Genomic DNA, 25,827 nt, shown 5'->3' on the forward strand with positions numbered 1-25,827 from the left:
TCCTATTTAGCGATGGTCCCCGTTTTTCTCAGCTGTCGTATGTCCGCACGTTCTTCTCTACAGGTCGCAATATTAAACCGATTTGAATGAAATTTTGTGAACAGATTCATTGATTTAATATAACTTTTTTGTCGATCCAATTTTTGGAATTTTTTTAAATGCCGAAATGGGCATAAAGAACTTAAGCGCCATAGAATATTGTAAGTTCACTGTGGTAACGACTAACGAAATATTTTTCATTTTAACATTTTTTAAGTTTAAGCGAGGTCTACAGCTCACACGGCGACTAGTTTTAAATTTAATAATGGGGGGGGGGGGAGCTATAATTTTTTTTTACTTTACTAATTTAATACGTTTTACGCTACAGGTAAACATCCTACGCTCCACTACGCCTTGGAATCTTCGAGCACTGAGATTTAACCCTTAGTGTAATTATACTCTTTCAGACTATACCGATATAGTTTAATACTATGTAAGAACTATTCCAGCTATTTATATACATCATCTTACACAAAATTTTACCTTATGAACGCCAGGTGGTCAAGTGTTTGAGACGCCATTAAAAACACACCAAGATTTCAAGATTGTGTTGGTATGAACTGGAGTCTTTAAATCTACTCAGTTTTCAGTTTTAGGGCGTCCGCTAGCTGGTGCGGTTGCACGTAGCGGGTGACCGGGTTCACGGAAAATGGTATGAGCGTTGCTAACTGGCGCGGACGCGGCGGATTTTTCTACAATGCCACCCGCGATGTGCATCCGCATACGCTAGCGGACGCCCTTAGCAAGAGTATTTTAGGCCGATTTTTTATTTATTTGCCTATTTTATTCGTTATTTTTCGATAGAATTACCTATTCTGTACAAAATGAGCGCAATTTCACCGACTGTTAAAAAGAACAAAACATTATTCTGAGTTACGAAAACGTACGATATTTCGTAACTCAACGAAAAATTACATATATTTTTTAAGGACTAGTTTTGTGTTCGCATTTATTCCGTCCGGAAGGAGGAACGAAGGATTCCGTTATCAGTAGGGCTAAGATGGTCTGTTTTTTGTCATTTGTCACCATGCCTGTCACGTTCTAACAAGTATGTAAGTGCAAAAGTGACACATGACATGACAAGTGATCAAAATGCGACCGTGGTACACCGCAAAGTGCAAACATAGAAATAATTTCTGATTATAAATCACACTCCAAAGCTTATGTTTCGTTTCTAATAAGATTAGATTAACTACCCATGGCTATACAAATGATAAATCCAAAATTCGCCACTGGAAATTGAACCTATAGTGCAGGGAATAGAGTTTGAAAATTGATCGAAACAAAACAATTGCAAACTCTGTTCCAATTTAAAATGACTTAAATTTCATCGAACCGAATAAGTACTATAGATAGGCCCTTAGGCCTCGAGAGTTTAATATTATCTTTCGGAATTTGTTCTTCATAAAGAACTCAGGGTATTCCTGAATTTGTGTCTTGGCCATTACCAACCAAAAGGGTACTTATTATCGGTTGTCGGTAAAGCTTCAATTTTAAATGGAACGGACAATGTGGTACCTTTTAGTTGAAAACGTCACCGTTGAGTCTAAAAAGTGGACTGTAAAGACTCGGTTCTACCAACACTACATATTTTATATAAGTGCTTTAACATTTGTGAAATGGTATCTAACATAATGGTGCGTATACATCAGCGTGAAAAAGGTTAAGGCATAGGAATGTTTTGCATTATACTTGTTTAGATTTCGGCCTGTATTTAAATTTGATCTCAAATATAAAAATAAAAGGAAGACATTACACTTAACGTCTCATTGCCCACTAATAGTCCTTTGAATTTGAAATCAATAGTGAAGGAAATATGATTGTTTTTTTTTGTTTTGATATCGAACGAAACAAAAGAAATTCAATGTTTTCGAAATTGAAATTGGTTCAAGTTGCATTGAAGTAATTAATTCTATAGGTAGGACAGTGGGCCTTACGAATTTAATATCATTTAATATCATGCATAAATAATAATTTAATTATTGTTATTTGTGACGCATTTTGTGTCATTGCGTATAATACAAGTATGATTGGAATTTGTGTTATTTTATATTTAAAAAAAAAACAGGTATTATATACTAGTATTCCTTCACTGAAAAAAGTATTCATATCATTGTTCATTATATTTATTTATATTATTGTGTGAAACAAAACATTTCTACAGACGCATTCCTACAGTTATCGAGCAAAGACTGAAACTGACATTTACATTCTGTCTAAGTTGTGACAATAGCAATAAGGCTGACTTTCCATTGAGGCGGGCCGGAATCAACCAATAGTGGTAATCCAGCGTGTCTCATCTCAGCCTCAGTGGAGAGTCATCCTAAGGTGCCAGGTATGTCGGTAAATGTGCTCGTAGAAAAAAGTTTAGAGCCCGTTTACACATTTTATTTCTAGTGCAAGATCATACATTTGCTAATAAACGCAATGCCAAAATCATGAACGCGCACTAAAACAATGTGTATACAGGTCATTTTTATTTTTATTTCGATTTTTTTCGTCAGTATTTGATAAAATTTGGAGTTCCTTATGCTGTACAATATAAGCGCTATTTCACCGTATGTTTAACTGTTTAAGTACGGTGATATTGCGTTTTCTAGGGAAAACTTTTTCTGAGTGACGATAAGGTATGGAATTTTCGTAACTCAACGACGACAATACATGGGCAAGCTATTTAAAGTTATACAGATTTTCTTTTGTGTTGGAATTGGGAATTTTCATGTTATTTCTACTCAGGAACACAAGCTTTTTCTATTTTTACTAAGAAAGTGTCCTCAATATGTTTTGGCGATCGAAAGAAAAAAAAATGCAGGATAAATTTTCATACATTAGTTAATCAATTATCACATTATCTTTCGTAAAATATTTTTTCATTTTCATTTTCAAAATACGATATTAATCCATGAAGTTGTACCTAAAGTGGAGGGCGCTCACACTTTTTTTGCCATACGAAATTGAACCTTATCCCCGAGCTAGAAAGGTGTTGGTACCAAACTAGAGAAAATGTACTAAAAGGTATACATTCGTGACATTCACACATTGAATCCTTCCGCCATTGCAGTGTCACAGCTGGTCGTCAGTTGCGCGGCCTCTGTCAAATTGTTCCTCTATGGCGGACACTTGTGTTTTCGTATTAGGGTCGAAAAAGCTTGGGATTCAGAGTGGAAATAATATAAAAATTCTAATATCTAAAATGCGTTACAAAATATAAAATACAACTTTATTATTACTTTTTTTTCGTGACAATTTGTAATTTCGTATTTATGCCGTCCAGTAGGGCTAAGATGGTCGGCTCTTTATCATTTGCCACTATGCCTGTCACGTTCTATTAAATATGTAAGTGCGAAAGTGACAAGCATAGTGACAAGTGATATAAGTGGAACCATGCCACCGCTGAGCTCTTCCAACCAGCCAAATTTTATCCAAATCTAACGAAAAAAAATCGATAGAAATAAGTAGTTTTCTTCCATATTCGTGCGAGAGTGACAGTTGCCAACATGCCAATCGTTCGCCACGGAGCGTAAACGATTGGCATGTTGGCTACACGGGCTGTTGTTATTGTCATGGCAGATGGCGTGTCTACGATTATTCTGTTTCGATGCACTTGCGAGATAGTACAAAATGTTACAAACAAGTTAGTGTCTATAGTGTTTACATTAAGACAATGCTGCGTAGATGCTCATCAAAATTAAGTCATTCACTGTATTTACATCTAACATGGGCAACGGAAAAGAGTGTAGTGTTATTTTTTATCGAAAAAACGGAAAATATTGAGTTAATTTAATAATTATAGCTTCACATCTAAGTGAAAGGCCTGGGTGGACGCTCGAGTTGGGCGTGCAGCGGGGCGTGCGGCGTGCATATTAAACAAATGCAAACGTATTGGAGCGGCCTTAGTGCACGCTGCTCACATCACTCGTGAGCCCGACGCCACGCTGCACGCCTCGCCGAACGCTCCGCTACGAGCGTCCACTCAGGCCTGACACTCATAGAAGGGTCATTCTCAAGCCGCAATAAAAAAAATTGTAACATACAGTAGGCGCTCGGTATTCCGGCAATTAGTGACTCAGGTGACAAGCTCTATAATCCGACAGTTTACACAGCCGAACGCCGGATTACAAAGGTTGCATTGAATAAGTAATTTATTTTCTATATATATATATTTTCTATATACAACTTTTATTTCCCATACAAATCCAATAATAAATAAAATAAATATTGTACATCCGGTATGTATCTTTACCAACCACGTTGACTTTTTTTTATTAAATTTTTTTAGTTGAATCAACTCAAAATTTTCCATGTTTATGAAAATAAGCAAACAATGCACGCTTTTCTGGATCGTTATGAAAGAAACATTAGATTAAGTTTAAGTCCGTTTTATATGAATTTGAAGTGTTTGGGTATATTTTTCCAAGTATACTGAAATACTATACAATAAAACTTAGAAAACTTGTTTAACTTACAACAATTATATTATCGTGACCAAAAAAACGAGAATATCAGCTTAATTTTAATATTTATTTACTAAAAAATTGACCAACTTTGATTATTATTTTTTATTTAAACAATGATATTATATAACTATAGATAGGTTGTACTCACACATAAGGAGCATATAAAATACTTCCATATTTATTTCATTCCGTCATTAAATGTACCGTACATTTTAAACTTATATTAGGTTCGCCTTACCTTAATCTAAATTATATAATGTGTCTTTCGGTGTACGCGAGCTCGTCAGCACGTGCACAATTCTTGCTTGCCCAGGCGTGACTAAAGGCAACTTGTACAAGGTAAGCGCTTCCATTTTGGAACGCCTGTAACCTATCTGGAGTTATAATGTCATTGTATTTAAATAAATTATTTAGGCTTTTCACAAAATAAAAATTGTTGGTGTCACTTGAAAAATACTTATAAAACGGGCTTATACGGGATCTGATACTGGTACTGAAAAGGTCTATTCATTTATAAATTAACGAATGGACAGTAATATTTTACCTCAAGTTTAAACAGGTGAAAAAAAAAATTAGGACGTCCGCTCGCTGGCGCGGGTTGCACGGAGCGGGTGAGCCGCGTTCGACGGATTTTACTTACAATGGCACCCGCGTGCGTGCGCCCGCGAAGTGCACCCGCACCAGCTAGCGGACGCCCTTAAAATGACGATAAGAAAATAAATATATCATGTAGTAACTATAAAATTGGTGCCTTATTAATAAGTGAATAGACCTCAGTATCATTCATAATATTAAATATCGTCTGCATATAAAATAATTGCAACAGTTCCCAGTTCATCAATAGAATTATGTAAAAATATAATATGATTTGATAAAAAGGGAAATAATTTACCGATGCAGATGATTTTTAATTAAATATATCGTTCATTTTTCAGAGTACAAGTATTATGACGATCATGTCGGCCATATATCGCTATCTCTTTCATGCATCGCGAAACGTAGTAGGTAAAATATGTTGATCCACAGTCTGTCAGGTTAGGTCAAGAATGGGGAAAAATGTTTTTTTTTTTTTTACGAGTATTTTTCACAAAAAGTTACCAAGTGAGAAATAAATTAAATTGAAACGAAATTATAATAATCATGATATGTAAAATACACCATAATTATTTTACGTGTATTTTTGCATAAAATATATCAGTCTATTATGACATGGTTTTTATAATATTTTATTTAGTATTATCAATTTCACATATAAGTTGCCCGATATATAATGTCAGGTTTTTTTTAAAGCGTATTGCGTAGTAATCATATTATTCATTTACGGACAGAGTGGATCGACTTAAATTCTAAGTTACCTTTTGTGAAATCCGACATAGCTTAGCTCCACCCTGTACATATCGATTTTGAAAACACCAACATTTATATCCCTACTGTTATTTGGAAAGACTATTACTAAAATATTGCTTATTTTGCATTAGGATTTAATTTTGTTTTTGACGCTTGACGCCACGTCTAACGTAGCTAAATATTTGTCGACGCTTCTAGCGTCAGTAATGTCACTATCGAGCGATTTCGCTTTTCCTTCAGGGCGTTCAAGTCATTGCGTTAGGGTTAAAGCGTACCTACGTATTTTTGAAACAAAAGTTTATTTTTAAATTGCATCACTATTTCGATTAAAATATCTCGCATAAAATACTATTTTAGGTAATCATCATTATCATTATATCAACACCGAAAAAATATGACATTGAATTACCACTTTTCTTGTAATGCGTAGGAACATTATAAAAGGATCCGTAATGATGTGTGAGATACGTTTTTCCGCTATGATGTAAATGTACACTCGCGATTTTAAGGCCAAATGTGCCCAGGACCTTCTTTAAAGCGAAATTTGTCACCGTCTATTTTCATTATTTTCACAAATTTTTAAATCAAACTGAAAATACCATTAACGGCCTGCGCGTATCTCGTCTTAATTAATCAGCGTTTACAAGCCCCTAAGGGCCACTTGCGCCATCCAGGGTTAGTTACTAACTCTGGAATAACCCGTTAAACCCGGAGTTATCAGTACAATTTAACCCTGTGTGTTAACGGTTAAATCCGAATTCGTGGCTAACCTGGGATGATGCAAGTAGCCCTAATACATATATACAGAAGTATGTATATGTACATTCGCCCATAGGCTGCTGTTTAATATATAATAAGGCGGCTATAATAAGGCTTGTTTGTCGTGGTATAAAAAAAAAAATCTACAATTTACCTTTCATAGGTAAGTGTGTGGTGGTCAAAAATCTTCCGGTCAAGCTTCGGTTGTGCTGTTAATACCTAGCATAAAAAACGTTCTCGAATAAAATTCAAAATGGTGACTAATAGTAAAAAAGAGGTTAAAATCAAAATACAACATGCAACTTCACGTGTTCCTAAAAAAAAGTTCAAAATAGTCTTTCTAAATGAGACCAGAAGTGTTCAGAATCGATATAAGTGTATGTAAGGGTTTTATAAGGTATTATTAAGACTGAACATGAATTCGCCAATGAAATACGATCGTTGGTTCGTGTAACTGGGATCAGGCGGGGTAAGGATGGCAAAAATATCTTAGCATTAACGCCTTCATAAATATCTTGAGGCCCGAATACAGTCAGTGTCGAGGTATTTTTGAGTGCAGTTACAAAGTATTTTAAAGAAATTTTTCCACCAACTACCAGTGACGTGCTATGATGATTACTATTTTGTAATATACGTTTGGTCTGGATATAGAAAGTTACACAAATCTGCGTTTTAAGTTGGTAAAGGTTTTTATTCAAAATGATACTATACTAATGTCATACAGTATACAGTTAATATGTACAAAAACTAATAAATATTTACTTTAGTACTATAAAGAACGTGTCAGAACCTAAAGGGCAGTACAGGAGACTCGTATTTAAAAGCGTGGTGCGTCAACATCAATGACTGACTGTACAGTCACGTCTGAAATTATCGATACGGACAAAGTACCAAAATTATGTGTACACCACCTTAGGATATGGGCAATAAGCTCGTGTATATATATTTTTGGCACGTTGTCCGTATCGATATTTTCAGACGTGACTGTAATATCTCAGGTGCTCATAGTATCATTTTAAGTTGAAAGTAGATACTTGTCATGGTTGCAGGCATCTTGGGATCTTTTCGCTTTAACTGAGAGTTACTGAGGCGAAGTGATTCAAATCAAAGTTAAATATGACAAGGTCCCAATTGTCCACGGTAATAGAAACCGGATTGTGAGATTGGCGGAAAGCCTAAATAAAATAGATCAAAAAATAAGAAATTAATATAAATAAGTGAAATTTTTATTATTAAGTTACTATTAAATTAATCCACATGATTTCCGACCGTATTGCGTAGTTTATAGAGTTTGTTTTTCAGTGCCAAATAGTATGTTTAAACAGATAATTTAGTGGAGCTGCTCATTTCAACTGGAGGTATTACTAGACAATTAAATATGAATATTCCTATGAAAATCCTGGCGTAGCTATTGATTTTGCCATGGTATCTGGTTGACGCTAATCGCAGCAAACGGCGTCAAATTGTAAGGGAAAACAAATAGCTATCTCGTTGTCGCCGTACGTAGCGTGCAGCGTTAGCCAGAGACTAAGGCATACGTCTAGGAATTCTGTTAAGTGATGGGAAAATTCCTAATTACGATCATTTCGGATTAGGCTATTAATCTAGGAATATTCTTACTAACACTAACGATATCTTCAGTTTTTCTTCACACGACTGTATCGCGAAAACGTCAAAGTATTTATTACATATTGTGTGTACTTTGCAGTTTGTAAGCGACAATTTAAATACTCGGCACTCGTCCTAATGGACACGTATAAATATATAGTTAGTTGTAGATATATTAGTTTTACATATATCGGAATTGAATCATGCCCGATTATTATTTAAATATAATGTATATAATGTTTGGTATAAAATGAATGGTATTTAATGCATGTTCCCGTTGGGCATGATTGTATGTACATTCGACCGTATATCCTATCCGTTGGTTGGTCTTCCTATTTACTTCCAACTTCTACTTAATTACTAAGTCACGGTATAGCCTTTGCTTTAAATCCTGGCACTACCACAATTGTGTACCGGACGGAGTAAGACCTCGGCCGCGAGAAACGCTTGAGCGTATACAAAAGTATGAGCGTCGAGCGTAATCGCTCAGAGCGTTTTCATTTCGTAGCCCTCGGGCTGAGGTTAGGCAAATTGCTGTTGCATCAAATCCAATTTTACGTGTATCATATGACAGTTGCAGTTGATGCAATATGCATTTGCGATTTGCAGTCGAAGATAAAAATGTATTCACTATCATCTTTCCAAAAGTATCGTGATAATGTATTTTGAAGTTGTATTTCCTATAACAACGTATTCCAATGTCGTTATTCCAAATTGTTTTTGGTGATTGTGAAAAATGTGTTCCTTTTACTTGTCTCTACAAAATTTCTAATATAACAAAAAAAGGTTTCCGCTTGTGCACGAAAGATTTAGATCAGTTTTTTTTCTGATCCGTGTAAAATGTATGGGTCAAAATAATTTTCGGGATCTTGATTGTGACCACTCTGTCACGCTTGTATATTTGTCTTATCAAATAAATAAAAATAGTCGAGTGCTATTGCATGTCCTTCTAGCTGTAGATTATATTTTACACGGGAAAATTAAAAACTAAATTTCATCCCATACAAAAAGCTCCACACCGTCATATTTGTTGGGGACATAAGACAACGAACAACAAGCTTTTATTTAACTTGCCCTGCTAGTATGTTAGTTAGTGTGGGTGGAAGCTAAATTTGACCCACTTCCCGATTTCCGATTGAGCTGAAAGTTTGCATACAGTCGGGTGACAATGCTATAATATAGTACCATCGAGCTGATCTGATGATGGAGACATGATGCCATAGGAAATCTGTGATGAAACAGGTCCACCTAATGGTGCTTGGGGTGTTTAGAATTGTCTCGATGAGTATGTGGTAAACAGGCCAGTCAGCGATAAAAGCTTGTACCAAAAGTACTTTTGCCAAAAACTTATTGTATTATTTCAAATTTTAGAAACAACATGAAATATTGTAGGTAACGTTTCGAAGTAAAGGGTACACGTTTTTTTCTGAAACCCGCCATATTCCCAATTATTTGGATCTCGCGTCAGCTCCTCAAAATTGTTTGATCACTAACACAACCTCCCGCCATTGAAAATCTAGCAACCGTTAAACTACACCCAAGAGCCATTGAAACGGATCACTATGTACAAACATTTCCTTACGCAGTGATCAGTGTTCATATTGAATTGTGAAATAACCTTACTCACTGTTTACAGAAAAACTAGTTTTGTACCAAACTGACGCTTGGCTTTTCTTTCACCTATGGGCTGACGTAAAAGTTAAATGTTATGTAAGCGCTTGGCCGTTTCAACTCTGATTTCTATCAAATAAACTATCTATTTCAATTGAGACAAAACTATTATTAATATGCTTAAAAGTCCTATTATTTAAATTCTAAATTCCCTCGAGAAGTTTCAGGGAGAGCCACCACACTGTACACAATGGTTACATACGAAATGGTTTTGCTGTCAGTTTGAATGTGCAGTCGCAATCACATATATCGGAGCGGCCAAGGTGCTCACAAAGATCCGAACACGCCTCTATTGTCAAGGCGTCAGACATTTTTGAGCACCTCTATCGCTCCGATGTATCTGATGGCGACTGCAAGTGCGTATTAATTCAGTATAGTAATTATAGTATTAAGACATTAACATATGTCGAGGCCACGAACCAGAGTTGAAGCGGAAGCGATATTTTGGACTGTTCAGCATTTAAGACTGTATCGGAATTTTAGTTGAGGCCTACGCTTTGGTCAGTCATGTCTGAAAACATCGACACGATCGAAGTGCCAAAATATATGTATACACGACCTTATGGCCCATATTATATTAGGGTAGTGTATACATATTTTTGGCACTTTGTCCGTATCGATATTTTCGGACGTGACCGTTGTATCTTTTAGTGAGTACTGTGATAAGGCAACTAACTCATTGGACTTGTGCTCAATATGATTTCATTATTTTCCACGTGTGTAATCTATATCTAGGCTAAAGAATACTATACGAACCACTTATGTATGAAAAATGTTATTTAAGTATAACTGATGTATGCTAGTCTTTAAAATAAATACCTAAATTTGGTTATAAGAATAAATATATACGTAAGTTCCCTTATTATAGAGTAATTTCGAAATATTTTAGTAACTTAAATTAGGTTTTGTATTTACCGGTAGAGGGCGGTCGTAGCCTATAAACGACTCGCTCGGTGTAGCGGCGCCACTGTGCTCACTCCCGCTCCCATGTGTTGCTATCTCTTTCGCCCCTACTATGAATTTGTAAGTGTGAAAGAGAAGTGTGTATGACTGACCGACTGACTACCATCAAAATAATTACTAGAAAAAAATTGCTCGATCATTAAACATTGTGCAACGATTTTTCGAGTAGATTTTAGTGTAATTTAATATATTTTGGAATTTTTATTTATTTATAGAAATAGAAATAAACCATTAAAAATTCGCAATAAAAAACAATTGCTTTAATGGATAAATTAAATCCTTTTTTTTTTGATTGCGTGCTCTTCTTTACTTAAGATTTTTTATTGAAAAAAAATAAAAAAATCTACTTATAAAAAAATAATTACATTTACTCTTATCTGCAATTTGAACATCTCCTACATTGACCTGCTTCTGCCTTGGCATCAGAGATGACCCTACTTGCTGCGTATAGCGTCACTTTGTACGTTAAGACAACGTATAGACCATGACGCATGTAGCGTCAAGCGTCAATAATAGACAAAGACGTTCCTGTAGAGCCAATTGGCGCAGTGGCGCCGCCCCGCGGCGCACTCTGAAAACAGCTCAGAAGGCGCGGGGTGCTCAAAAGAGAAACGAATTTAGATACAAACTACAGGGGAAAAGTTGGGGCGCTTTAGACAAACTAAATCTGTATGGAAAAAAACTGTGGGTATAAATTATAGAAAAATATTTAAGTGCAATGGTTTTTGCGGTGGGTTCTATTTACTCCAAACCCCTAAACAGTAATGTGTTTTTAATCTTTGTTTCATTATTATAATCTAGAAAAGTAAGTGACAAAATGGTTGTTTATTATTGTGACTATTACCTAAAACACGCTCTTAGCAAATACGCTGCACGATGACGCTGGCAACGTCTACTGCGACCCAATTGTAAAAAACAAATGTATGGCAATCCAATGACCGGCTTCCGCGTCGAGCGAATTCGTTACTGTTACGGCAAAACAGCGTATCTAGATAGGAAATATGTAACAAGATACAGATACTGAATAATCCCTTTATGTTTTTCCGGAAACGTTCGTATTTATCATGCTACTTCAGTCAACCTCAGTACTTTATTTAGTGAGACAAACTGAAATAGCATGACCCGTTCGTACGTTTTCGTGAAAATACGATGAGAAAGGATTATTCACTACATCTGTACGCTGTTTTACCGTAACAGGGCAGTAGAGCGTGTTAGAAAATATACTAATTTTGAATTTCGAACACCGATTTGTTTGTCTAAATCATCTTAGCTATAAATGAGCTCAAGTAAGGGTCGGACTGCGTTCAGAGTGGGCGGATAGTTCTGTATGTCTAGTTATCCGATACCTTCGTGGCTATATCTCCGAGGCGATGGGCTTGCATGGTCGCTGCTTCGACAAACCGCGGCCGTCTGTCGATTCCTAATGTAGGAACACACAGGCCGATATATATTTTGTCGTTTTTTAACGGATTTCCCTATTCTGTACAATGTAAGTGCAACTTTACAGCATGTCCTATAAAATGTTCCTCTTGAGTTACGAAAACTAATAACATTTTCGGTATCGTACCAAAACTTTAAAAAAATATAAACAAAAGTGACTCGGGCGTTCGTCCAATGACATAATTCCACAGATACGAAATGTTGGCAGAATGCGTGTTGATTTTTTTGTTTACATTGTTTTAAGATCCACATGGAATTATTATTAGTGTCGCTTACGAATGCTATTCTTGTAATACTCTTGAAAATAATTAATTATTATACGAAAAAATTGTGTAGCATTCGTAAGTGATTCTAAGATTCTCCTATAGACACTATTGTTAAAAAAATGTTAAATTTGGGCGCATTCCAATTTGTTCTACAAATTGTGTATGGGATAAATAAATAGGATTGAATTTGGGTGAAGTGTAATTTCTATAGAACTCGTAATTCGAATGCATACATGTACAAAAGGTACCGTGCCTTGAGAAATGTTCTTTATTTTTTGTAAATGCTTTTAGACGGTGCGGTGTACTTACGTAATTGACATACTTACGGACCAGAGAACTTACCGCGAACTTCCTTCGTCGATTGAGGTAGATAACGAAATTTCTACTTTCACGGTAAGCCCTCAGATTGCGGACTGGACGCAAATGACGCGCGGCGCGTCCAGCGGCAAATAAGGACACTCATACATTGCACTGGACCAAATATATGAACGGCCTGGAATTGCCGCTCGCCGCGCGCCGCTTGTGTCCAGTCCGCAGCCTCGGTTTTGCTTGGAAGAAACAATGTCCGTTTGAATTTTACGTAAATACGCCGCAAGGACGACGGACGGCGCGGTCGCTTTGCCAAGTGCCCTAATCGCTTAATTTCAACTATTTACTGTAAGTAGAAACCCAAAGAAACAGTACGTACAGATGTCAAAATGTAATGGAAATAAAATGTTTTCTTAATGAATGATGGATTTTATTTGCAATTTTTCGCAATCGAGATTCGCAATTAACACGGTATAGTTATTTACGATACAAGTGCGGAAAGCAGGAAATTCGCAACGAGTGGTGATAAATTTAAACAGGACCTAAAGATGTGTGTGTGTGTTTTACATCGACACGAGTTGCGAATTACCTATTCGCACGTGTATTGTACGTTTCTTTACGGTACATAAGGCCCTTTAAATTTTCGATATAGTGCGGGAAAGTAGCACCATATGTACTGTAAAAGATATTTTCTCAAATTTGCTATGAAATGATGACATGACTTACGTCAAATTAGGACTTACGCGCGTAAGGTGCCCGAGTAGGTCGCCACAAAACAAATTGGCTACAATTATTTTGTTTTAATTGCAAGTTTGAGAAAAGCACTATACAAATCTCGGCGAGAAACGGGGTTGCCGGCCGCGCATCTCTATCCGGCCTCTCTACGCTCAGCCGTCTATATCATTCATCCCACTTGGCCTGCAACCCTACGTTTCCCGGCCTCTATAGTAATGTTCTATTCCTTTCCAAGGCACCTCACTACAAAATTATTCTAATGGGGTCCACTGATTACCAATTCGCCGGAAGATATCGGTCTGTCAGTTATCAGATATCGTCCGGCGAACTGGTAATCAGTGAGCCCCTTTAAAACCTTCCTGACAGCTACAGACAGCGACATCTACACATGTAAGTATACATTACTTTTATTGTTCATGAACGTGATGAGACTTCAAGAAACCTGGATGCCCAGCCCAGAATGCAAACGTTGATAAAAACGCCAATCGGAAGATGAATAATGTATGGAAATAGTCATATAACTTTTTGTAGCATCTGTCATCCCGATATATCGTCGCTATTCTTACTGAAACTCGTATCTGATATACGTGTCTAATATATAGATACGAGGTTGAGTAAGTGACAATCCATATATAAAGGGACCTTATGGCGGTCGGCGCTTACGCCGCGTAGTACCGCATTAGTATTGGCGCGACGCTAATAATGGCGTAAGCGCCACCGCCATAAGGTCTCTCTCTTTCGCCGTTGAAGCAATCCGTCTCTGGAATTCCCTCCCTCTCTTTATTCGACAAGCCACAAGCAAACCCGTTTTCAAACGACTACTCCGCAAGCATCTTCTGTCAGAAGAACTTAAATAAGGTTCACCATCATGTATATGTACATAATTATATGTACTAGTCTATCTTTTATACATTATATAAGTAGTAGTATTTAACTATTTATATATTTTTAATATTATTTGACTTCACGTTTAATTTTTTCCTTATTATTTGTTATTATTTTTTCCTGCACCAACATACACAAATGTCTCTGTTTGACCCAATGTTTGACTGGTAGAGAATGCCTTTTGGCATTAAGTTCGCCATTTGTACATTTTTCTTTATGTGTGCAATAAAGTTTAAATAAATAAATAAATAAGGTCCCTTTTGATTTGGATTGTCACATATTTTTTTTCTTATTGTTTGGGGTTTGTCACGGCTATTCCCCCTGATGTTGGTAAGCTAAAAAGAGGCGCCATTACTCCCACCAGCTCCTATTTCCCCACTGTTCCTATCTAATGATGTTATACAACGTGTCTCTACCCTCTGGACACAGATGAAAAGGACATGTCGATTAGTGTATTTCTAATCTAACCTATGTAAAAAGCATAGATAAATAAGAATAGAGTGCTCACTCCATACATCAGTTTTGGTACCAAAATGCTGTTATATTCGCAGTCGACATCTAGCATCGAGTAGCGGAACTCTCAGTACTGCTACTCGATAAGAGATATCGCGGCAAACAATAAGTCCAATAGGAAACGTGCATGAACTGTAGGAGGCAGCACATGAGCCGTCAGATTTTTGGCGCGAGGCGTTTATGTTTATTGTTCCGATGTAGCCCACAAGATGGCAGAACCTACTATGCTCAAGAAAACACGTGACGTGTAAATGTACATGTATATAATTCCGATTCCGACCACAAGATGGCAGACCCTCCAACGCGCACGGTCCCTATAACCAGGGTAACCGGAACTCTTTTTTCAACTCCTACACATACTCTGGTTATAATATTAGCTGAAAATCGTTGAGCATTAGACTTTTTGCTGACGTGACGTGGAAAGTTCTTAAGGCTAGAAGCTAACGGGAGCTTACTTATTACTCAACCACAGAATAATAGAAGTTACAAGTGTCTACATGCGAAGGTTGAAGGCCGAGCTGGAAAAAAATTAAATCTAATTACTGAATCAAAATTTTACGAGAATTGGTTGAGAAATGCGACCTGCAGAGAATATCTGGATTCTGGAGTAACCCGCAAATACAAAGGCATTTTTCCCAAGTTGTAATGAAGATCTTCGCTAACGCTCGGTCATACAGCTCGGATATCTATTTTTACGAACGGCGGAACGGTAGAATAACTTGAACCACTTTAAATGCTTACGTTCAAAAGTGCTTGTGGAACGGATTAAATTACTCAAAGATAACAAGGGGTTCTTATTCCCAATACCTCGAGCAAGTGAGTCGAAAGTTTTTACGAACCAGAGGGCTATCGTATTAGGCGTAACGTAAGTTACAATGTGTCTACATGCGAAGGTTGAAGGCCGAGCTGGAACTTTTCCAAAAAACGAAACGAAAAAAATTTAATCTAATTACCGAATCAAAATTTTACGAGAATCGGTTGAGAAATGCGACCTGCAGAGAATATCTGGATTCTGGAGTAACCCGCAAATACAAAGGCATTTTTCCCAAGTTGAAATGAAGATCTTCGCTAACGCTCGGTCATACCGCTCGGATATCTATTTTTACGAACGGCGGAACGGTAGAATAACTTGAACCACTTTAAATGCTTACGTTCAAAAGTGCTTGTGGAACGGATTAAATTACTCAAAGATAACAAGGGGTTCTTATTCCCAATACGTCGAGTAAGTGAGTCGAAAGTTTTTACGAACCAGAGGGCTATCGTATTAGGCGTGACGCCTACTCGTGAAATAGCACTTTCAAAGTTAGAAGTAAGTTCGCATCCGTACTTCCGTAGAGTATTTTCATATAACATATGTTTATCAAATATCACGCGAGATGGCGCTGTAACGGGAGCGGGGATTTCTACATCGCGCTATTGAAATGTTTATACGGATTGTATATAAGGGTTTGGGATATTTTTTGCGATTACTTTCAGTTTATATAGTTGTTTCAGCGTCATAGTTATTATTTGCTAACAAAAAAATTGTAAACTTCTCTCCCATCTGTTATCTAAAACTTCTATCTCTCTTTCTTCTTACTTTCTTCCTACTTGGCAGTGTCGCGGCCCCTCGGGCCCCGTCAGTGACCCCACTCACACCACAAGCTGTTACTGGCCCCAGGCGCGGCCAAACAGTATAACCATGTAAAAAAAATTGCGATTATTTATTTATTTTCATATTAATTTCTCCACCGAATTTTTGACCGAATTAGGAGTGTATACAGTGTTGTTTACGTGTTCATGCGACCAGCATCCGGGTTTCGCGATACAAACGGCTGACATTTTTTTTTCACAATAACTAATCTGACAATTTTCTTTTTACGTGGTTATATAGGGACCGTGCGCGTTGGAGGGTCTGCCATCTTGTGGTCTGAATCGGAACCATAAACAGGCACATTCACACGTCAAGTGTTTTCTTATGCATAGTAGGTTCTGCCATCTTGTGGGCTACATCGGAACAATAAACATCACATTTACGCTTCGCGCCAAAAATCTGACAGCTCCTGTGCTGCCTCCTACAGTTCATGCACGCTCCCTATAGTTCCTCAACCACAACAGCGGCAAATGGCGTCCACAAGGGGTTAATTACACATCGCCCTTAACCACTTCAAGAGTTATAACGTTGGACTCGCTTGCTCGGTACTTTGCAATATCGCACCTTTATCACCGATGTACCGCGCTCCGGAGCCCTATCGACGAAGTTTGCGGTATCGACACCGCTATTACCGATACCGATATTATCGATGCCGGCTACGGTATTGCGGATTATTCATGGCTGGGCAATTAGGTTTAAACGGTCTTTTATAAGCAGTTTCAGTGTTATTTAAATTTAAAGTTATCAGCGCGTTAAAGCTGGAGGCTTCTTATCATTCGCGCGTGCATTTCGCTATCGTATCATTTGGATGTCAAAATGTAAGTTGGAATTGGCCTCCTCATTTAACACTTAACCCATTCAGCGCTTTACCTCTACGAAGCATTTTCGCTACATACCGGGAAATGTTATCGTACGACGTTGCGCTATGACCGTAGCTCAGCGGTGAATTTGTTAAATTAAGTTTTCTACCAGTGTGGATTACGAGGCGGGTGCGCATTCCAACTTAAACTTAAACAGAAGCTAACAATGAAAATAAATATTGTAAGGACATTATTACACCAATAGACTAAGCTCAATTGGGTCGAAATTCTTTTCGTTGCCTTATTTCTGATCACGCGTGTATCTATGTCTTCTATAAAATAAATAAAAAAAGTCGAGTGCTATTGTATGTCTTTCAAGCTGTAGATTTCTTTCAAGACGCACAAACGAACCGCTTAAGAGGCTGTCAATACCTAAAGCGCGCACACTGTCTATTTGTATCGGAGTAAATGAGATAGCACTGTCGCATGTTACTGGGCCTGGGCAAGGGAATAAGAAAAATATTTAAATAAAAAAAGTGCATTATTAGTGTAATATTTTACTCAACAGCGGTTTAGATATAAACGTTTTGTAATCGTGATTTTAATTGCAGACCCATAAGTCAAAACAATAAAGACATAGAACTGTTTAATTGTGATTTTAAGACCAATCTTTGCAATTATTTTCTATCGAGCCGATTTCGTTCAATCATGTATCGAGTACAACCACGGTTTTTGAAATATAATTAATATGAACATATATTTTTTTACTTGACTAAAACAAATAGTCTTTCTTAAAAAACTGTTTAAGTAACATCAATTTCAAGGACATTGGGTGTTGACAGCCTCTTAACCAGCCAACCGCTAGTGCGTAAGAGGCCTTACCGCTAGGGCACCAGCGCTCCATATAAGCTATATTTACGCACACATGTTTAGTGAATCACCTGTTGAAGTAAAACATTCCTACTTCATACTCATGATTTCTAGGTAAGTACTTTTGTATCGAACATTAAATATTTTAGTAGTAACAACTGGGAATAAAAATTCCCAGTTACCATTAAAGTCAGCTGGTGTTTTTTTCTCCCTTGTTACTGGGGACAGGCGGGAAAAAAATCGTAATTGTTACCACTGGTAACAACTTGGCGGTAACTAGTGGGAATAACCCCATTATTTGCGCGGCTAATTGTGCGCGCGCGATTCTGAATTGTAATGGGGCTGGGGATTTGGGGACGCGGCGCGAGCTATGAGCGGGTGGCGTTTTTTGCCCATTGTACCCACGTACCCACGAAGCTCTTAGCTCTTTCTTCGCTTCTAAATCTTGCGTTTATAATGCGTTCTTCAGTAACTTTCTGACTGTGTCTGAGTCCGTTTCATTACTTTTCGGCCAATCATAATGTCAATAGTTTCTATAGAATAGCAGATTTTTTTACAATTTTAGAATTAATCCCTTAGTAAAAATTGATCAGTAAAAAAACAAATAATTTTATTTTGCTTGAACAACTTGAACTTAAAGCTTATTTTTATTGTACAACAGATGGTCCGACAATATTATAAGTAACACATATTTAACCAGCATCCGACATATTATTATCTGGCATGCTAAAACTAAGTTTAAAGAATACTTGTCAGGCCTTTATTATAACATTAAATTACCTACAGATGACATGTACCTGACATGTCACATGACATACCTTTTGTGACATGGGTATGACATGAATATACGAGTAAGCACGGTAATACACCTATAACTCATGAATCTGGTTCCGTAGGAACTTGCGGATGTTCCAGGGAAGTTCGCTGTGCCTGGGATGAAATGTTTATTAGTTTTTTAGGGTGCCGTAGATCAAAAATAAAAAACTAAACCCTTATATAGTATCACTCGTGAGTCTGTCTGTCCATTTGTCACAGGATCACAGCTGACAAACTATTATATCTAAGATTTTCACCTGGCTGACGGGTCAGAATATGAACAAGAAATAGGTACATAGTTAATTTACCCTTATGATAGTTTAGACCCTGGCGGTGGCCTAGCGGCAACAGCGTGCAACTTGCAATCCGGAGGTCGCGGGTTCAAACCCCGGCTCGTACCAATGAGTTTTTGAAACTTATTGTACGAAATATCATTTAATATTCTCCAATCGCTTTTCGGCGAGGGAAAACATCGTGAGGAAACCGGACTAATCCCAATAACGCCTAGTTTACTGGGTTGGAAGGTCAGATGGCATTCGCTTTCGTAAAAGCTAGTGCTTACGGCAGTTCTTGGGATTCTAAGCGGTCTCATTCTCCCACGAGCCGTGGCAAAATTCCCGTACAACGCGAGGAAGATGGCCCTTATGATAGTTTTCCCTACCCGCTTTCCGCTCGTCCGTTGCACCGGTGTTATTTGCTCGTCTTATAAATCTGTTTGCAAGCCTTTTTGGCCTTTCGCCAATTATTGTAAGAAAAGATTTGTTTTAGCTCCTGAAATAAAAGCATAGTCAGCCTTATATAAAAGACATAAGATTCAAAATTGAGTAGTTCGTACAAGGTTGTACATAAAGTAAAAGCACAAATCATAATTAAAGTAGAGATGACATGTCTAAAGGTCTGATGAAGTGCAAATTTTTACCCGACCACGGCTAAGCAAGAGGAGGGTTATGGTTTTTGTTAATATGGAAATCAGCGTCGACCGGCAAATCCGTCTCTATCAACTCTTTACCTTATCGACCAGCATGTGTGTACTATTTATACATGTTCCGTATAACTTTTAAAGTACTCATTATAATTTAACATTGGGTTGCATATGCGGTACGGGGTTAAAAAGTACGGTACCTTTTTAGGTGCATAAAAATGTAAAAAATGAGCGCTGTCTCGCCAACAAACCGCATAAGCAGTTGGCCATTGAAAAAAAAAATGAAAAAAATTGATAGATTTGAGACCGGTGTAAAGTTAGCGGCCAAAAGTTGGCGGCCAAATGTTGGCGCCAATCGGCCGCCAACTTCACACCGGTAAATTTGAGGTGTCATTCGAATCTTCTGTTTGTCCGCTGGTTATAATAAAAAAATATAAACGGACGACCCACAAAAATACCCACAGTAAGCTCAAGAAGGCTTGTGTTGTGGGTACTCAGACAACATAATATACAAATACTTACATACATAGAAAATACCCGTGACTCAGGAACAAATATCAGTACTCATCACACAAATAAATCATCACATATCACACGAATGCTACAGATGTAAACAGAAAGATCTCGTAATTGCACACTATTTTACAACAAAAATGCATAAAGTAATGTCAGAGATGCATAAGAAATAGTTTTTTACGATATATGTGCAGAAAATAGGAAATTTGCAAAGGGTGGTGATACATTGAAACACGACCGAAGTGAGTGTTTTAAATCGACACGAGTTGCGAATTACCTTTTCGCACGCGTATTGTACAATGTTTTACAGTACATATATATGGCTCTTTAAAGTTTCGACATATGCATGGAAAGTGCTCATTCCCGCACAGGTGCGGGAAAGTAGCACCATATGTACTGTAATTTTTTTTTATTAATATTTTTTTAATATTTTTATTGAATACTTTAAAACATTACATAAATAAGAGGACGAAGGGCGTAGCGTTCCCATAAACTCATCTTCATCTTCCTCGCGTTGTCACGCATTTTGCCACGGCTCATGGTAGCCTGGGGCCCGCATGGCAAAAATTGGCTTAGATTAGACACTAGTTTTTAGGGTTCCGTACCCAAAGGGTAAAACGGGACCCTATTACTAAGACTCCGCTGTCCGTCCGTCCGTCTGTCACCAGGCTGTATCTCATGAACCGTGATAGCTAGAAAGTTGAAATTTTCACAGATGATGTATTTCTGTTGCTGCTATAACAACAAATACTAAAAAGTACGGAACCCTCGGTGGGCGAGTCCAACTCGCACTTGTCTGGTATTTTACGAAAGAGACTACCATCTGACCTTCCAGCCCGGAAGGTAAACTAGGCCTTATTAGGTTTAGTCCGGTTGCCTCACGAAGTTTTCCTTCACCGAACAGCGACTGGTATATATCAAATGAAATTTCGTACGAGTACATAAGTTCCGTAAAACCCGGACCCGTGGTGGTCGTGGTGGACCCGGGTACGTCCTTAAACTACGTCCAAAAGAGAGGTATGGGCATTGTGAATGTCATCTCGCTTTGTGTGGTAGGGCACAGCACAGCGGATATCATTCCAGATCTAGAGCGGACCCCAACTGAGGAAGTACCTCCACCTTACAGAAAACCGCAGCCAAATAACACTAGACCCTACTCATAGTGTTGTTTTCCTGCCGGTGAGTAAGGTTGCCAGAGCTCAACGAGGGGGGAATGCTAGAGTCGACAACGCGCATGTGACTCCTCTGTACATAGGCTACGGAGACTGCTTACGATCAGGCGAGCCGTATGCTTGTTTGCCACCGACGTAGTATAAAAAAAAAATACTCATCGGTACGAACCGAGGTTTGAACCCGCGACCTTCAGATTGCAAGTCGACGTCCAATAAACTATGTTTTGTAATTAGCCGTTGACATGCCTGACATTCTATATCAGTATACATGAATTACGTATAGGTATATAGTCCTCCTCATCGTTTTCGATGACGGCGACCCCAAATAAACACATTATGGACGTTGTCTAGCATGAGCCCTAATGTGGCTGGCCAGGCCGAACTTGCTCTTAAATACTCTATTGCACGCGTGACAACGCAACACAACGCGCGTGACGTATAGGTAAAAAACTTAAGTAAGTCACCTGTTGTATGTAGTTGTGACGTGTTCGAATAGACAATACATGTTTAAAAGACACACACAAACAAAACAAATGTCTATTCGAACATCACGTCACAACTACATACAACAGGTGACTTATTTTTACCTTTACCTATACCTACACACATTATTGCCTTATGTAGGAGTATGAGTAAGATTGTACAGTCACGTCTGAAAACATCGACACGATCGAAGTGCCAAAAATATGTATACACGACTTTATGGCCCTGGCCCATATATTAGGGTAGTGTGACCGTACCGAAAGTATAGCGACTAACGACACTATCTCGACCAAATTAAATCTTGTCAGGATTATAGACAGGCCGATTCGAACGTACACTGAGATCTGAATGACATTTGAATCGTGTTATTGTGCATTTCGCTCGCACTTCCGTACACGTATTGGCGCGGGCGGGACGCACGATAACTAAATGACATGATTTAAAGATGATTCTTATGTCAGTGTACGTTCGAATTGGCCTGTGAAATTCAGTTACGTCAATCGATCTGTCAATCACGTCTACTCCACAAATTTGACAGGTAACAGGTGACACTAGAAATGCCGCCGCGAAATGCTGAGTTGACAAGTATACAGCGTGAGGCTTGTAATGCGGACGAATTATTTAAAAAACAAATAAAGTTTCTACGATGCTTAATTTTTATATGCTTGGAAATTGAGGCAGTTATCTTTTTTATAGTTTTTTTTATTAATTTGTTGGATTTTATTCATATAGTTCCATTCAAACCAACTGAAAAGGTTTCCGACTGAACTACTTGATAAAGGATAACCGAAGATTATTCGAACTAGGTATTTTTATTTCTGTTAGTTTTAGTAGGTAGTTTTATTTTATGAGGAACCATATTTTTTTTATTTCTTATTAACACATAAGTTAACAGTGTAACACCGAAACACTTACATGATATATAAGTACTTATTAAAATTCAAAATTGGAAATACATATATCAATAAAAATAGCAGTAATAAATAAAACCAAGCTAATTCTGTTTACATTTGTTTTGCATTTAAACTTTGTTATTACTGCAATAAAGTTAATTTCCATTTCATTATATATGTTATGTTAAGAAAATATTTGTTATTCGTTTTTTCGTTTTTTGGCAATGTAGCCTAGAAGACGAATATTTTTTTCACTATCTTTTTCAACTTTTATACGCCAAATATCGCTAAATCGCTGCACTGATAATTTACATATAAATAAGAAAAAATACGTAAACAAAAATCACTTGACATATATTTTTAATAGCGTATAATGTACCTACTTTGCTCTCCATTGTTCTCCAAAAATGTCTATATATAAAAACTATATCATTGCTACTGATATATTATATTCTACTTTAAATTGGCATATATATCAACATACTTACCTCAATATAACTGTAAAATTTCTCCTTGTAAGTTATGAGTCTCTCCTGCACCAACATATATGTCTCTGTTTGACTCAATAGCGTAGAGAATGCCTTTTGGGATTAAGAGTGCCGTATGTATAATTTTCTTGGTTTGTGTAATATGGTTTAAATAAAATATTGATTTAAATGTAAATATTATGTTGAATTTTGTAGCGAAATAGGCATATTTTACGGTACCTGAATATTCTACAGTTTAAATTTTCTTCCATCACAGGCAACACATTGTATAATTATCTCCTAAGTAATCTCTTAACGGATCACTCTCAACTGCCTGTCGTGTTGGGATTGAAATGGAATGATCCTTTACTATTAAGAGTAAATTCCTTTACTTTCTATTAACGTTCAAATCGAATTTTAGGTACTTTTCATTTCGTATAAAACGCTTATCAGTTTTTTATGAAATTATTTTATAGGTAAGGTAAGGTGGGGTAAGACCGGGGCAAAAAAGAACATTTGTATGGAATCCTCATACGGTTAGTCTTGGCACGACCAAAATAAACTATGTTCACCTTACCCCACCGTAATTTTAGGAATCAAGGATAAGCTAATATCCTTAATTCCTAAAATTACAGTTTAACTCAGTGGTGGGCAAACTTTCTTTATGGTGGGGACGAAAGTTTAATAAACAGAGCAGGGTCAGAATTGCATCTAAAATGCATTTTTATTATTTCGCGGGCCATATGTAAGTCGGGTGACAATGCAATATTATAGTACCATGATACCATAGAGCTGATCTGATGATGGAGACAGGAGGTGGCCAACCTGAACTGTGTTTGGAGTTTTTCGAATTGTCTCCATCAGAATTGCCTGTGGAAAGAAAAGTACCTTTAGTGATAAAAGCTTGTACCAAAAATTAAATTTTTACCAAAAACTTATTCTTCAATAAATGACATCTATTTCAGTTTATAAGCTTGGTTTCTATCGACTTAAGTCTTGGAGGTTTTCTTACTTCCTAAGTGAAGTAGGAAATAGGAAAAAATCTTCGTCCGTATTTATTTCGGCGTAATACTGGAATTTGGAGCGATACCCGCGGCGCGTAAAATCGACTGAGTCTGGCAGTCGATTGATCGCATCGCAAAATGCGACGCAGTACTCGATAACGTAGCAGTATTGGCAAATGGTTTTATTTTATTATGGCAAAATACATTTGAGGAGTGTCTTTTCAAAAGTATATTTGCAATTTGCTTTTTTACTACACTACAGTTCTACTACACACACACACACACACACACACACACAGTACACTATACACACACTACACTACACACACACACACACACACACACACACACACACACACACACACACACACACACACACACACACACACACACACACACACACACACACACACACACACACACACACACTACAGATTTACTACAGTTCTGCTTATAACATAAAATTACGCATTTTCATTAGGATTAAAGTTCTAAAACGTCTCTTCTTGTTCTCTAAAAAAGGTTAATATTGAAATTAGGATCAAAAAGGCAAGGCTTATTCCTTTTACATAGACAGTGTTCCTTGGCCAATATTGTTATTTTACTTTGATTTAATTAATTTTGATACACTGAGTTAATTTTGATTTCTGAATAAAAAGTTATCCTATGGAAGGTGGAGGCAAGGAACATCTCCATATATCAAAAAGTGTGTTGGTTAAGACTAAAGTTCTTTGAGTCATCTGCTTTAAGACTCGACTTAGTTTTTCAGACTGTTATAATTAAGACGAAACTCGAGTTCTTTTCAACTTATTAGAGACCCGAGTCTTTTGACTTGAGACCCTTTCCGAGAACTTTTAATTTTAAAACAAATAATTTCGAAATGAGTTGTCTTTAGGTAAAATTCATGGATCAATAACACAAATCATACAATAACGCCTATTTTCTTAACTGTTGTTTAGGTTAAACCTATAAAATGTTGACCGAGTCTTTATTCGGAGACTCGAGTCCTTTTGAGTTGCACTAGAAAAAGACTCAATACAGAACTCGACTCGAAGGTTTTTTAAGCTTAGAGTTTCGTAAAAACAAGTCGATTTCTTCAATTTAGACTCAAAAGACTCGAGTTCCTACCAACACTAGTTTAAAACGTCAGGCCAAATAATAAAAGTGAGTACATACGATAAAGTACCGTTTCAGATTTGAGTGAGAATCGTGTTAGTTTAAATCAACATACAGTCATACTACCTTCACCATGACTTTTA

General features: G+C 37.2%; 1 protein-coding gene across 1 annotated transcript in view; it reads left to right on the forward strand.

Moving 5' to 3' along the window:
• LOC133526698 (tyrosine-protein kinase Abl) overlaps positions 1 to 13,280 on the forward strand; it is a 123,254-nt gene extending 109,974 nt beyond the window's left edge. Inside the window, exon 19 of the mRNA XM_061863411.1 lies at positions 368 to 13,280. Coding sequence (XP_061719395.1) covers positions 368 to 371 — 4 coding nt within the window. The 3' untranslated portion in view covers positions 372 to 13,280. The remainder of the gene's footprint in view (positions 1 to 367) is intronic.
• Positions 13,281 to 25,827: the final 12,547 nt, after the last annotated feature.

The sequence above is a fragment of the Cydia pomonella genome, chromosome 1 (genome assembly GCF_033807575.1).
Source record: "Cydia pomonella isolate Wapato2018A chromosome 1, ilCydPomo1, whole genome shotgun sequence".
Taxonomy (NCBI): Eukaryota; Metazoa; Arthropoda; class Insecta; order Lepidoptera; family Tortricidae; genus Cydia; species Cydia pomonella.